The sequence below is a fragment of the Balaenoptera ricei genome, chromosome 19 (genome assembly GCF_028023285.1).
Source record: "Balaenoptera ricei isolate mBalRic1 chromosome 19, mBalRic1.hap2, whole genome shotgun sequence".
In the NCBI taxonomy this organism is placed as follows: Eukaryota; Metazoa; Chordata; class Mammalia; order Artiodactyla; family Balaenopteridae; genus Balaenoptera; species Balaenoptera ricei.
The window spans coordinates 62,569,984-62,585,548 of record NC_082657.1 but is presented as its reverse complement, the minus strand read 5'-3'; the positions used below and the strand labels follow the sequence as shown (position 1 = coordinate 62,585,548).

General features: G+C 54.2%; 1 protein-coding gene across 9 annotated transcripts in view; it reads right to left on the bottom strand.

Annotated features, from left to right (window-relative positions):
* The window catches only part of BANP (BTG3 associated nuclear protein), a 103,083-nt gene that overhangs the window by 15,563 nt on the left and 71,955 nt on the right, over positions 1–15,565 (bottom strand). For all 9 annotated transcript variants that reach the window (XM_059904757.1, XM_059904764.1, XM_059904760.1 and 6 more), the window contains 3 exons: positions 14,534–14,664; positions 12,942–13,004; positions 10,609–10,647 (listed from right to left, as the gene is read on the bottom strand). In XM_059904757.1, the coding sequence (XP_059760740.1) occupies positions 10,609–10,647; positions 12,942–13,004; positions 14,534–14,664 (233 nt within the window). The remainder of the gene's footprint in view (positions 1–10,608; positions 10,648–12,941; positions 13,005–14,533; positions 14,665–15,565) is intronic.

Below are 15,565 nucleotides of genomic sequence, written 5' to 3'. Positions count from 1 at the left end.
GTAACTCGGTTCCTTCCAACAGACAGCAGCTGCCCTGACGGCGTCTGGAGTACAGTTGCTGGGGCACTTAGCTGCTCTGCACCATCACCCAAACGGCAGGGACACTGGTCCAGCACCAGGCATGGGCTCCACTGCCCGCTGCACGCACGCCCTTCACGGAAAACACAGACAGTGACAGAAAAGCTTCAGGAGAGCCCAGAGCAATCACCAAACCTTCCTTATGCAGAAGAAGTTCTACAACTTAGGCCTCACTAAAAAGAAATTTGGAATTAGTCAGTCACAATTTTTCAGCCTACTGAGCTGTAAGGTTTAAGTAAGTACTCCTCTGGACATTTCCAAGTTATTACTCATGACTAAAATCATCAGTGAACATATGCTACATTTTAAAAGGCTTAAAAATAAAAGTGTATCAAAATGCTTTCAACTCACATGCATATCTTACAGTTAACTAATGCTAATCTGAAATAATTACTATTGTATTCATTCATCAACAAGGAATCACTGAGTACTGACAACTGATACTACACTGGGTACTGTGAAGAACGGAAATGAACAAAATTTGGATCTAATAGCATTAAAGCTATTTAACTTAACATTTTAAACATATATTTGAAAATGATGAAATTGATCAAAAACGATTCTCGAATTTTAAGGCCTGTCACTCCTCCCTTGACCGTCTGGAGTCAAAGCCTTTGAGGTGGGGCTTGACCAAAGGGGCTCAGGGCCGTGGGCGATGCGTCCGAACAATCGGAAGGGCCTTTGGGGTTTTCTTGTAAAGCTACTCAGCCTCAACTGACATGAGCCTCCAAAGACATCGTGACTCCAATGACCTACAATACTGGAACCATACACGTAAGTAACCACGTGGTGCAACTTCTTCTAAAAACACCATTACAATATCCTTCCCAGCCCAAACCTCTGTCAACCTCCTCCTGGCCTTGTCCGACAGGAAACCGTCTTGTTTGTCACCAGCTCCAGGGACAAATGACAGGCCTGGACTGCCATGCCAGTGTCACTAACTGGTCATCCTCAGCCACACCTCCCATGGGCCCAGGAGGTGGCGAACAGTGAGTCCTGGGAGTCGGGTGCCCCCCCGGCAGCCCCACCCCCGCTGGGGACCAGGATTCCCGAGGAACGGAGCCGGCAGCAGGAGACGCCGCCGGGTCCCGACGGGGCCAGCTGCCCCGGGCAGGGCGACAGCCTGCAGCGCCACGCTCGGCTCCCACGGCCGGGCGGCAGGAGACACGCCATTGTTTCTGAGACTCTTCTAGGGTATTCTGGGGAACCATTCAACACCAGACTCCCTTCACATCCGGCCTTTTCTCATTTAAACGATATTTTCCACCATTTCTGGTAGAGAAGGCTTTTCCATGAGGGGTTAATTCCCTGAGCTACCTAGGTTCTCCAAGATGTGTGTCTGTGTTTTGGAAGGAACGTATTTTCTTGAAGGGAACATTTTTATTACAAGTGAAGTGACAGTGTGAGGGCTTCCCTGGTGGCGCAGTGGTTAAGAATCCGCCTGCCAATGCAGGGGACACGGGTTCGAGCCCTGGTCTGGGAAGATCCCACATGCCGCGGAGCCTAACTAAGCCTGTGCGCCACAACTACTGAGCCTGCGCTCTAGAGCCCGCGAGCCACAACTACTGAGCCCACGTGCCACAACTACTGAAGCCTGCGTACTTAGAGCCCGTACTCTGCAACAAGAGAAGCCACCGCAATGAGAAGCCTGCGCACAGCAACGAAGAGTAGCCCCTGCTCGCCGCAACTAGAGAAAGCCCGCGCGCAGCAACGAAGACCCAACGCAGCCAAAAATAAAAATATAAATAAATAAATAAATTAAAAAAAAAAAAAAAGAAGTGAAGTGACAGTGTGTACCATCTGCAAGGCTGAGACTGCTCTCCTGGCGTGCAGACCACTAAAAGTGGACTAGAGCCCCTGGGAATGGCAGACACTGTTTCACTGCTACAGATAAAGGCACCCTACACACACACCACACACACGCACGCACACACACACACACACACACACACACAGCCCTTCTTCTCATCCACCCCAAAAAAGGCCTACACTCCAAAAACGTCCTACACATAAAATGTTGGATACTTCCCATCTCTTCTAATCTTTTTCCCAGCTGGGTTTATAATGCCTCATTTTATGGAAAAAGTTCCGGGAGCTACTGAAATTTACTTTTAAGCAAAGTATCAGGATGGACACAAATGCCAAAGAACTCGAGAGAGGTTTAAGAGTCTCGAGAATGCCAGGGCTGTTTAGTTAGATACTGGTGAAGTTATCTCACAGATGCAGGATGAGAGTAACCTGGACACATCACCGTGTTGCCTTTTTTTAACACGTGACCCATGCATGTGTGTGTTTCTGTGTGTGTGTGTGTGTGTGTGTGTGGCATATTCATTATTGCAGAGACGGGCTTTGCCAGAACACACACAACTCCCAGGTTTCCAAGTGTCCTGACGTCGTTCAGCCTACAGACAGACAGACAACTTTTTTCATACACATCTTAGATGACGTTAACCACAACTGTAAAAAAATAAAAATAAAAATCTACCAAAATCTAGTTGAAACAGTACTAAACCATTTCGTGATTCACAATGTAAGCAACATGACTAAAGCTCCAGTCTTTAAAGATTCCCCATATGGCTGAAAATCTCCCAACTATGGAGAAAAAATTGACCCAGATTCAGATGTTCCAACAGACACGATATTGCCTGGCAATGGCGCTGGGACCAAGTGAGCGTTCACATCTCACTAGATCTGAATCGCCTGGATCCACATGCCCTCCGGAAGCAGCTCTGTGAATCTTCACGGCTCTGCTCCACACCTGAGTGCCTACTGAATGCACGATGCGACAGGCAAGGAACAGCGCGTGGATCTGCCCCTTACCTTTCTCACACACTCCTAGCTTAAGTTACCTCCCCCAATAAAACTCCTAAGGGCCAGGCAGAGGGAGCTCTGTCACTTTGGTCTCCACAGAACGAGGCAGAGAAGACAGATCACAGCTCACAATCATCAAAACTCGCTTGATCCCTTGATGGTGGTGATGGTGGTGTAGGGGGAGGTGATGGTGGTGGAGGTGACAGTGGCTGTGCAGTCCTGGTGGTGGAGGTGACAACAGTAGTGATGACAGTGGAGGGGAAGGTGACAGTGGCTGTGATGTCCTGGTGGTGGCGGTGACTACAGCAGTGATGACAGTGGAGGGGGAGGTGACAGTGGCTGTGCAGTCCTGGTGGTGGAGGCGACAACAGTAGTGAGGACAATGGAGGGGGAGGTGACAGTGGCTGTGCAGTCCTGGTGGTGGCGGTGACAACAGCAGTGATGACAGTGGAGGTGGAGGTGACAGTGGCTGTGCAGTCCTGGTGGTGGCAGTGACAACAGCAGTGATGACAGTGGAGGTGGAGGTGACAGTGGCTGTGATGTCCTGGTGGTGGCGGTGACAACAGCAGTGATGACAGTGGAGGGGGAGGTGACAGTGGCTGTGCAGTCCTGGTGGTGGAGGCGACAACAGCAGTGATGACAGTGGAGGTGGAGGTGACAGTGGCTGTGCAGTCCTGGTGGAGGCAACAACAGTAGTGAGGACAATGGAGGTGGAGGTGACGGTGGCTGTGCAGTCCTGGTGGTGGCAGTGACAACAGCAGTGATGACAGTGGAGGTGGAGGTGACAGTGGCTGTGATGTCCTGGTGGTGGCGGTGACAACAGCAGTGATGACAGTGGAGGGGGAGGTGACAGTGGCTGTGCAGTCCTGGTGGTGGAGGCGACAACAGCAGTGATGACAGTGGAGGTGGAGGTGACAGTGGCTGTGATGTCCTGGTGGTGGCGGTGACAACAGCAGTGATGACAGTGGAGGGGGAGGTGACAGTGGCTGTGCAGTCCTGGTGGTGGAGGCGACAACAGCAGTGATGACAGTGGAGGTGGAGGTGACAGTGGCTGTGATGTCCTGGTGGTGGCGGTGACAACAGCAGTGAGGACAATGGAGGGGGAGGTGACAGTGGCTGTGCAGTCCTGGTGGTGGCAGTGACAACAGCAGTGATGACAGTGGAGGTGGAGGTGACAGTGGCTGTGATGTCCTGGTGGTGGCGGTGACAACAGCAGTGATGACAGTGGAGGGGGAGGTGACAGTGGCTGTGCAGTCCTGGTGGTGGAGGCGACAACAGCAGTGATGACAGTGGAGGTGGAGGTGACAGTGGCTGTGCAGTCCTGGTGGAGGCAACAACAGTAGTGAGGACAATGGAGGTGGAGGTGACGGTGGCTGTGCAGTCCTGGTGGTGGCAGTGACAACAGCAGTGATGACAGTGGAGGTGGAGGTGACAGTGGCTGTGATGTCCTGGTGGTGGCGGTGACAACAGCAGTGATGACAGTGGAGGGGGAGGTGACAGTGGCTGTGCAGTCCTGGTGGTGGAGGCGACAACAGCAGTGATGACAGTGGAGTTGGAGGTGACAGTGGCTGTGCAGTCCTGGTGGTGGCGGTGACAACAGCAGTGATGACAGTGGAGGGGGAGGTGACAGTGGCTGTGCAGTCCTGGTGGTGGCAGTGACAACAGCAGTGATGACAGTGGAGGGGGAGGTGACAGTGGCTGTGATGTCCTGGTGGTGGAGGTGACAACAGCAGTGATGACCGTGTTCTAGAGACCTGGAGCCAAGGCGGGGGCTTGAGGACTCATATGAGAATTGGGGGCTGCATCCATCCTGGACTTGACCTCCCCGCACAACCCTGGAAGAGTCACTGCCTACTGTCCCCACGTGTAACGGGGAATAACATCCCCTAGTTCACATCATCAACAGCAACACAAGAGGGGCTGGGATGTCGGAGGGGGCACACGTCCAGCTCCAGAAAGGGACACCGGCCCCGTGGACAGCGGGCTGGCTCCTCCCATGGCTGTGGCACCAGGGGTGGCCCTGCCGCCCATGGGTCACCCACACATGGTGGGGAGGCCGGAGCATGACACTGGAGGTGCAGGGGGGCCCAGCCTCCTCCTCCTGGGTTGTGTTCTGACCTTTAGTGACAACTCAGTATTAACTAAAACAAAGGTGCCAGCGCCCTCCCAGGAACGGGCCTGCCCTCGGGTGCTGACGAGCCCTGGAAACAGAGGCGCTGCAGACACGGTGGCCAGGGGACCTCGCGGTCAGCAAGCAGCAGCTGCTGCTTATCCCAAGACAGCCTGCTCGGGAGCACTGCTTCTTAGTCACACGAATAAATGTTGCGGTCTTTGCTTTGTTTTCTTAAACTCCCCCAAAACCAAGATGAACAGAATGCAAAACTTAGAAATCGTATAAATCTAGATTTTAAAAATCTCAATTCTTTAAATGCAGAAAAGGACATTTTAAGACTGCTCTAACAGTTCAACAAAAATTTAACAATACACAATAATCATAAAAAATGCACCCAACTTTTACCATCAGCCAAGCTGACCCAATGAAGCACACAGTAAGTGTCAAGTTTCTCGATGCAGATTTTATGCCACTCGGGTGGGTGGGCTGCGATCTCGATGCCACCACTGACAGACTAACCCCCAGCCCACCAGCCTGAGCGGGGAGGCTCATTTCCGGGGCTCGTGGTGCGTGATTCACCCAGTAACCGTCTCCATGGAAATCCACCGGGCTGCTCCGGGCACTCAAGCAGGCCCCTGCCTCCCCGTGAAGGACACGGGCCCTGCCCTTCAGGAGCTCACGGTCAAGCCACACCGGGCCCAGAATGGATGCCGAGAGATGTCACATCCCTCTTTGCCAGCAACATCCTCTGGATTCAGACCAGGGCGTGGACATCCCACACCGCCCTCAGGAGCGTGGTCACCATGGGGCCTGCATGTCTGCACCCCAGCTCTCAAAAGCTGGTGACATCTGCCCCGTGGACCCTGCTACCGCGCTGTGAGGCCCTGGGCCACTGGGGGAGCCTTCATGGAGAACCGAGGGGCTGGGGGGACAGCCCAGCTCCAGGCCCGGGAGGGATCCCCTGGACAGGGCAGCCCCGAGCCTCCAGACGACCCGGTGACATGACGTGGAGCAGAACCACCTCCCTCCCACTGGGCCCAACGAACCCCGAATGGTGAAGGGTAATAATTTTTATTTATTTTTTATTTATTTGTTTTTGGCTGTGTTGGGTCTTCGTTGCTGTGCACAGGCTTTCTCTAGTTGTGGCGAGTAGGGGCTACTCTTCGTTGCGGTGCGCAGGCTTCTCATTGCGGTGTCTTGTCTTGTTGTGGAGCACGGGCTCTAGGCGCGCAAGCTTCAGTAGTTGTGGCATGCGGGCTCAGTAGTTGTGGCTCGAGGGCTCTAGAGCGCAGGCTCAGTAGTTGTGGCGTGCGGGATTCAGTAGTTGTGGCACACGGGCTCAGTAGTTGTGGCGCACGGGCTTAGTTGCTCCGCGGCATGTGGGATCTTCCCGGACCAGGGCTCGAACCCGTGTCCCCTGCATTGGCAGGTGGATTCTTAACCACTGCGCCACCAGGGAAGCCCCAAGGATAATAACTGATTGTCTTCTCTGGCCCCAAATTCGGCGGTGGGGGCGGGGGTCGTCCAGCAAGAGACGGCTGCAACAAGATGCCGACTAGCCCAGCAGCGCAGGGACGTGCCCCAGTGCTCACTGTCCCACAACAAAGCGTGTGGTTCCTGGCATGCGTTCGTCTACACAGCTGAAGGGTGACTGGTTCGGGACTGGCTCTAGCCGGAGCAGATTCAGAGCCAGGTGCCTCTGTGCCACAAGGCCAGCGCCAACGCGGGTCCCCAATCCTACGGTCTCACTGCCGGCTGCTGCCCCCAAACACGACCGAGCCGAGATGAGCCACTCACCCGGCTTCCCTTGAACTCACGCACGCTGAGCAGCTCAGACACTCAAAGCAGAACAGTCAGGAGATGGAGCAGGGGCAGTGCCTCGTCTGTGTCACTGCATGTGTCCCCTCGGAATCTTCCTGAACCACCCAGATGAACCCAACGCGGGGATCACACTCGTGGATGTGACGGACACGCTCGGCCCCATACCCGCTCCCTCCTCAGCAGTGGTCTCCACTTGAGGGGCCAGACGTGAAGCTCTAAGTGAAATAACACACTTCGACGCCTCAGGCAACCCGACCCCCAAGAAAACAGTGACCTTTAGAGAAGTGAGAGGGAAAGAATAAAGCACACACACACGTCCCAGGAGACATGTGGCTTTGATATGAAGTGCCTGTGACCCCACAGAGCCCCGCCACAGAGCAGGGCCTGCCCGGACCCACACCCGCCTCCTGCCAGGAGGATGCCCTCCGCTTCCCCACCACGATCTGCCTCCTGGAAGCCAATGTGACACGGAGAGCATTTCCAGAACAAACGTCCTCTTTCGGCCACTTCTTTCCTCCAATTCTCAGAGCTCACCTCCCGTGTAACATCTATACTTCCAGATTTAGTTCTACAACTGCACTGCCACCTCCGAAACTGAGTAAGATTATTTTGCTTTTCCTCCAACTGATTAGAGAAATCAGAAAGATTATTTTGAGTTGGCTAAATCTTCAACCACATCAAATTCATCAGAACCAAAGCCTGTACCTCTTGCTGTCTAAACTGAATACCCAGATATTCCCTATAAAGCCTTGGCCACGTTTGTACCCAGACTTCACCATGCAAATTCAGAGCCCACTGTTTGAGTCGCGGGTGATTTCTGAGAAGCCAGGAGGCGCTGTGGTTCCGTGGGAGCCAGCCCCCGTCTGAGAGCATCACCCTCAGCCTTCCCCGCCCTTCCTAAGGGTCGGATCCCTGAAGGCCCAGCACCTGCTGCGGCCAGCACCCGGGGACCCTGCTGACTGGGGTCAAATTCAGACAGTTACTGACAGTACACAGTCCTGCGGTGTGAAGAGAAAGCACCCGAAACTGTCATGCATTACTGCAAAGTCACCCAGCCCCGGCCGTGAGCGGCTGAAGCAGGACAGAACCCGTCGCGGTGCTTTAAGGGCCTGGGAGTGAGCAGAAACCCTCTGTGGACAAGACAGCACAGCGGTGGGAAAGGCGGGTGTCTGGGACGGGCAGGGCGGCCCTGCCACGCGCCCAGGCACAACATCAGATGGGAACGCCCCCTGCACGTGGTGGGGCTGTCCCACACCCCACCCTGCTGCCCACGCACGGCCAGGAGTCGGGAGGGAAACGGTGAGGCCGCCTCTCGAGGCCCGAAGGCAGACTCACACCCGCAGTGCACCTCCAAGCTCTAAGGAGGGCGGACAGACCTGGAGCCAGAGCCAGGTTTACCTGGCCCACCGGTGAGCTGGGACGAGTGAACGCCGGCCGGGGAGCAGTGGCCCCAGCTCGGGGTGTCCCCTCTCTCCCCCAGACGGGAACCCCTCCTCACCAGGAAAAGCTCCTCCGGGAACTGCAGGGTGGGGAGAGCAGCTCAGCAAGCCCCCACTGGGGTCCAAGGCCCAGTGTGTGCTGGCTGGACTCACAGAGGCCCCACTTTGGAGGCTCAAATTCAAGCCTTGACGGTTGAAAGCAGCCCCATGATCCGATTCCCCAGCGACGAGCCCGACTGAAGCGACCGCTCCGCCCACAAGCTCTGGGGCCTGCCTGCCAGCCAACAGCGCAGGAGGCTCACAGCACCGTGCCCGCAGCCAGGCCCCCGCTGCCCACACGCTCACAACGGCGGGCGGACGTGTCCGCTCCTCTCGAAGAGCAGCACCTTTCTGCTTGAACACAGACCCTCACTGTCCCCCCAAGACAGCCTGCATTTCGAGGGGCAGAACATCAGGCCAGCACAGCCCCGGAGGCAACCAGACTCCAGGCGTGAAAGGCAAACTGTTATGTGACTGAAGTCGAGGATTTACGGACAATGCGAGGAAAGGTCTCAGCAGAAGGACAGACACTGTGCTAAAGGGACACAAGGCACAATTTACTGCTCCCTAAACATGTTTTTAATCACATCAATCTTAATTAATGCACCAAACCAGGTCAACTTCTAATCCCGTATAATTCATTTAAAAAATTTTAAATATCTTGCTAAGGTTAAAAATGTCCACATAACCTCACAAACATCTCTAACGTATAAAACGGCAAAGCCAAGAAAGCACGTGTTGCCAGAGTGAACCCGACATGAACCTCGCGTGCGGCCTTGCTGACCGATGGAACCCTCTGGGGACTGTTCTGTCCGCACTCGGCCAACTCGACGTCCGGGTCAGGGAGAGGCATCTCAGCATCCGACCATGACTGTCACCCCACTGGCAGGGACAGGGTGAGAAGTGCGACTGGGACATTTTTCCAGTGACCGGAACCTGTGATCTCAGCCCAACCGGAGCTTCACCTCCAACCCCCATGCTCTCCTCTCCGCCACCCTCACCCCTCCACCCCGGGTTTGAGTGCCTAGCCTCACAGGGCCTACCTGGGGCTTGGGGGGCCCCTCAACCCTTAATCTGCTCCAACAGACGCAAGCGGTAGATCGCGGTATGTGAGGCCCAACGTGGGTGGCGGGGCCCACGTTGCAGTGTGGAGAAGGCCGCCCTCCCGCTGGCAGAGGCTGGCTCGACGCCCCTGCGCTGCTCCCCGCTGTAACCGACCCTCCAGGACAGGGCTGCTCTCCCTACACCTTCCCCGAAAGCACAGCGGAAAGGCAGGCAAACACAGCTGCCTGGAAGCGACATCCCTCCCCAGGGTCACCTTGGGCCGCCTCACCAGCAGCAGGAGCAGAGACAACCAGAAGCACAACTCTGGGAAATCAGAGGTTTTGTTTCAATGCTCAAGTGACAAAGGGTCTCCAGCTTTCCTGACCTGGAGTAAAAGCCCTGAGAAGGATGCTAAAGAAGAGGTTTAACTAAGGTTAAAACTCAGTGCAGCTTTTAAAATTCTGCAATTCTTTGGCTTTTTGGCTCTTTGCCAAGGCAGCTATTTTTATATATTAATACTGCTTTAGGACTTTGATTAAAACCTCATGACTGCGTTCAAGATGACACTTTAAACAAAGAAACTCCAACTTGGACGTCACACTCGTCCCAAGGCGCTCCGAGGGCTCAACGGGAAACCCTCGGGGCGTGATGGCCTTTGGTTTCGAGTCCAGCAACGCACACCCTGCGTGACCGTTTGTGGCAGACACGAGGCCCGCGTCGAGGACGTGGGAAGTGCACACAGTGTGCCAGAGGGGAGCGTGCACTCGGCTCTGAGAATAACGTCTGTGATTATCTCGATAGTGACTGAGCTCCATGTTCATGATTCCTAAATTACGTTTTATAAAAAGGGAAGATCCTCCAGACTCCCTTTCATAATTATTCAGGTTATAAACATCTCTAACAGAAACTCTTCATGAGGACGTGACAATGTCAATCCTCGAATTCACCAGCAATTTCACTCCATCTTAGAAGCAAATTGCCCCTAGAACGCCTCAGCCGGGCGCTTCACTCTGTAGACAGTTCACATCAGGTGAGCTCAATGAGGGTTTCAGGGTCTTTTTCTCAGGACCAGAAAAAAAGGCAGTGGTTGGAGTTTGACAGCAATGAACGGGAACGAAACCTGCCTTATTCTAACAGACAGCTGCTGCACAACAGCCCAGCGCCCCGCCGTCCACATGCCCCATCCCCGTGTGTCTCCGTGTGTCCCCGGGGCCAACGCTCCCGCTCCTGCCACGCTGGGATCCACCGCAGGTGAGCACTTACCTGCCCATCTTGTCCCACGTGGTGTATCTGTAGATTGCCCTGCAAAATGGATGAATAAGAGTGTGATCAAGGACAACAGCTTCAAGATGCACGAGACAGAGGCAGGAACATCCCCAGGCCATTAGTGAAAACCAGCAAAACCATTAACATCAATTCCAACATCGGTCCCTTGTAGCCATAAAAATCCCAAACTATCAATACTTAAGCTGAGTTTACAGGTGCTATTTTTTCTTAAAAAAACAAACAAAACAAACCAGTTAAAAAAACATTGTACCCATCCCCCAACCCTGACCCCCAAATGGAAATGTTTTTCTTCTAACTCTTCACTTTGAAACAATCTCAGACTCACAAGAAGAACCAAAGTAGTACAGAGAGGTCCTGCGTCCCATCACCCAGCTTCCCCTCTGGGACACCTGACACATCATGGGGCATTATGGCAACCACGAAATTAATGGGATGTAATGCAATTAACCAGACTACAGGCCTACTGAGATCTCACCAGCTGGAAATTCATTTTCATTTGTTTAAAAAAAATAATAGTTGTTTTAAGTCTGGTAGGCGCTGCTAAATGTCTCTTTACAGATATCCTCATTTTGACAAAATAACTACCTAATTTTTAAGTGAACAAAGTAAGGTTTCATTGTGATGAGAAGACTAATTGCGTATTGTAACTTTTTACAAAGTAATCATTACACTATCAGCAATTTTTTCTAATTCAGTGCATTCAATTCCTAATGGAAGCAAAACAGAAAAAAAACCCCACTGGATTATACAGAGGAGGAATTCAGTTAAGAAAACTTAAAAAAAAAAAAAGGGCAAAATTGATACCAAAAATTGAAATTCAAGAAGTATTCTAATGAATTTTGAGCAGAAACAATATAAAAGTGGATGTGCATTGATTTCTCCTTTTCCAACCCTAACCATTTTCCTTCTTTTCAAGGGCCCCCAGCAAGGCAGGCAGCAAGGCCGGCGTGCCGGTTGACGGGCGGCCCTCTGTGGGCGTGGCCTCCCCCCAACCCGTGCCCGGAGAAGGGAAGCCCCCCAGCCCCCAGGGGGCGTCTGCGCTTAGCTTGCTGCCCACTCCGCGCCCCCCCCCCCCCACATGCTGCTCTGTGTGAGCTCACAGACGCCCACCCCCGCCCGCTGGCCCCGCAGGAGGCAGGGGGAAGCCCACTCCTCAGCTGCGGTCAGGCCTCCCGGGACCTGCCCCCCACCCCCGTGCGCTGCTCCCCTTCACCGCTCCCCCGCCCCCGCTAGCCTCCCCACCCCCCGGGCACCCACCCGGCCGTGCGCCCCACCTTCCCATGGACACACCTGTCCCGTCATCTGACGACTCACAGGGATTTGTCCAGCTCGGAGCCGTCCCCTCAGAACCCGCCCGCCTCTTCCCTCCGACTGTGGGGCTGGGGGCTGGGGGCTGGGACTGAGAGGTCGGGGGCACTGACGTCACCCACTTAAGGAAAGCAGCCCGGTGCGCGGCTGGAACACGAGGAGCCAGCAAGCACCCCTAAACGAGTCCCAGGCTTCCCGGAGGACTCTCCTGAGACCCGGGGGCCAACAGCCCCTGGCGCTGGCAGATGCCCGAGGCTGGAAGCAAGCCCGGCCCTCAGCTCCGCCCACATGGCACACGGGGGGTGGGGGGGGGTGGGGGGGGTGGGCGTGGTATCCAGGGCGCACTGCTCCCAGGCGGGGCCAAGGTGCAGGAAGCCACGCCCCAATCTGCGGGCTGCAGCCCTGCGCCCCAGGCCCTGACCCGCCTTCGGAGGGTCAAGCTGACCTTCACACACCAAGCCCCCTGGGCAGGTACGAGTGCAGCCAGGAAGGCCTCCTGCCTCTGTCCTTACTGTGGAGTAACAGTAAAAGGACACCAGTGGGAAGAGGCCGGGATGGCGGGACGGCAGGCGGTCGAGGCTGAGTCAGAAAAAGCTGCGCCGAAGGCTCACAGGACCTTCACGGGCTCTCTCACCAGAGTCCCACCTCCCTCAAGTCCCGCACTGGCCCCACGAGGACAAGTGAGGCCACAGTCTCAAGGGCGGCCCCCTCGTGCTCCTCCCATCCCTGGGGCTGCAGAGGGCACTTCAGCCAGGAGCAAAAGCCTCCATATAGCAAGTGTTCACCAAGAAACCCAGATGGGGCCACGGTGCAGCAAGGGCAGGAAGGTGTGGAGGGCAGGCAGGGCCTCGGGTTGGTGCCCCAGGAAGCGGGAAGCAGGCGGTCTCTGCTGGACACCTGTGTCATCTGGGGATGCCCAGTTGTCCACCGCACTGGACAAAGGTCAGAGTGCAGAGGGCCCGTGGGCACAGAGCGGGCCCTGGGCTGGCAGCCAGACTCACCTCGCTGTCCTGCGTGATCTGCACCTGCTCCCCTTGAGGCACCTGGGCGATGTGGAGGTGGCCCTGTGGGATCCGCAGAAGAGAAGACACCAAGAAGCATCAGAGGAAACAAGAAACGCTCTCCGAAACGTCTGTTCCTGATTCTCCACTCGCCGTTCAAGAAAAGACAGCTAAGGCCTGAGTGGCCAGTATCACACAGGCATGGTGTGAGCTTACTAAACACCCTCTTGAAGTTCTACTTTAAGGACATAACACAGAATACTCTGCAGTAATTCTTAAAGGGGCAATGAGGCCTAGGAAAAATCTGTGAAATCTTTAAATGTTACTAAACAGGCAAATTTAAGAATGTGAAGGTCATACAGGAAAAAGGAGAAACCACAATTTTCCAGAAAACTAAACTGACAAGTTTTTTGTTTTTTTGTTTTTAAATTGTACTATCAACTCAGAGGGACCAGGAACCTCATGGACTTTCGGACAGGGTCCCTAGTGACCTGGGGGTGCTGGAGGCTACACAGCAGCATGACTAGGAGGGTGGGGGGCAGCTGTACACGTGTCTACACGGAAAACACGTCAGCCAACGCTTTTTAAAGCAAAGAAACACGTGGCGATTTAAACAGCTGAAGTAAACAGTAAACGTGGTTCCAAAGTATCAGACTCCAACTAAAATGCATTTGTGTTTGTAGATACAGGCAGACAAATAATTCCTGTAAATCTTAACTTAGCTCAATGAAATGAATATCCATTATCTTATTTAAAATTCTACCTTAATCAAAATGGACCTGAAGATAAACTACTGTTGAATTTTCTATTGCTTTCATTTGACTACATCTATGTAAACCCTGTACCACAGTTATCTATTCTGGAATTCTTTCAAAGAGCTTCCTTACTAACGAGATCAGAGTAACTGCTTTTGTGACTGTCAGCTAAACAAAGAATCACTGTTCATAACTGCTCCGTCTCCCCTGGAAGAAGAAGGACTCTTCACAGTCCTCCTCAGTGCTCTCGGGAAGCCCTCCCTTTCCAGACGGCGTGCTGAGTGCAGCAGCAAACCAAGGCCGCCTGGGTCAGAACCAGGTCTCCAGGAGGCAGCCCTGCAACGAGGCCCACGGCGAGGAGGCTGGGTGACTAAAGCATCCCCAGGATCCCCTGGAAGTTCCTGCCCTGCTCTCCCACGAAGGGTCGGGAGGAACGTCCACCTGGGCCGGCAGCGCACAAGGGCGACTCGTCACACAATCGAAGGAAACTACACAATGACTAAGGCCACCAGCTCTCTCCGCTGGCCCCAGAACGAAGTTATTCTTCTCCCCTCAGTAAAGGGTGCCCATGCCTCTGAACGGAGAAAATATCTATGATACATCTCGATGTCTCCCAGGAGGACAGGCAGAGCGCACAGGCAGGGGAGCCGCGAGGGGCCGGCAGAGAGGTCTACGAGACGTAGGAGGCCTACCTTAACTATTTCTACTTGGACCCCATCCCAAGGTGTCAGCGGGATCCAGAAGTGCAGGGAAAGCTGGTCGTGGCGCCCCTCCCCCCGCTTCCCAGCCGTGCCCTCCCCTTCCACTCGCAAAGGCAAACTGGCGAGAAGTACATACTACTTGGACCTGTCCGTCCTCCCCGATCTGGTGGATCTGGACCTGCTGCGCGTTGGCCAGGGCGTAGTGCAGGGCCTGAGGCGGGGGCTGCTGCAGCTCACTGGCGGGCGGCGGCGTGCTCATCATGGTCTCTGCGGGGAGATGCACACGAGCCTGAGCTGCCAGCCTGGGGCCGAGCCCACCTCTGCCTCCCTCTCTGCCCAGCCACACTGCCCCCGGAGATGAAGGGAGAGCCTTCGTTCCTGGACTTCCAGTGTGCAGCGTCGTGAGCCACAGCTGTTAAGACAGCGGGGCTTTCCCACCTGTAGTCAGCGTCTAAAGACCCGATGACCCGCAGACACAGACGGTTCCCACCCACTACGTAAGTAACTGAAGCTCCTCAGATGTAGCGACAAAAATGGAAAACGAAAAACAGGAACAAAGTGCATACTAAACTCTGTGTCAGACCAGCGCAAGGTAGGTCCATGGATAATTAAACTAACTTGGGGGGGGGGAAGGGACTTCCCCGATGGCGCAATGGTCAAGAATCCGCCTGCCAATGCAGGGGACACGGGTTCGAGCCCTGGCCCGGGAAGATCCCACATGCCGCGGAGCAACTAAGCCCTTGAGCCACAACTACTGAGCCTGCGCTCTAGAGCCCAGGAGCCACAGCTACGGAGCCCACGTGCCTAGAGCCCGTGCTCCACAACAAAGAGAAGCCACCACAATGAGAAGCCCGCGCACCGCAACGAAGAGTAGCCCCTGCTCGCCACAACTGGAGAAAGCCCGCGCGCAGCAACGAAGACCCAACGCGGCCAAAAGTAAATAAACAGACAAACAAACAAAAAACTAACTTGGGAGAAAAGCTCCATCCACTCAATTAAAGGAACACTTCCAATAAAAGTTTACTTTCCATGTTTAACCCAGAATGAGATACATTTGTTTTCACGTGTTGTGTATTACTTTTAACTGTAATACTATCTCAATCAGAAGAATTTTCTTAGATACTTAGAACATTAGGACTCAGAAAAAAAATTTTTTTTAATTTTCAAT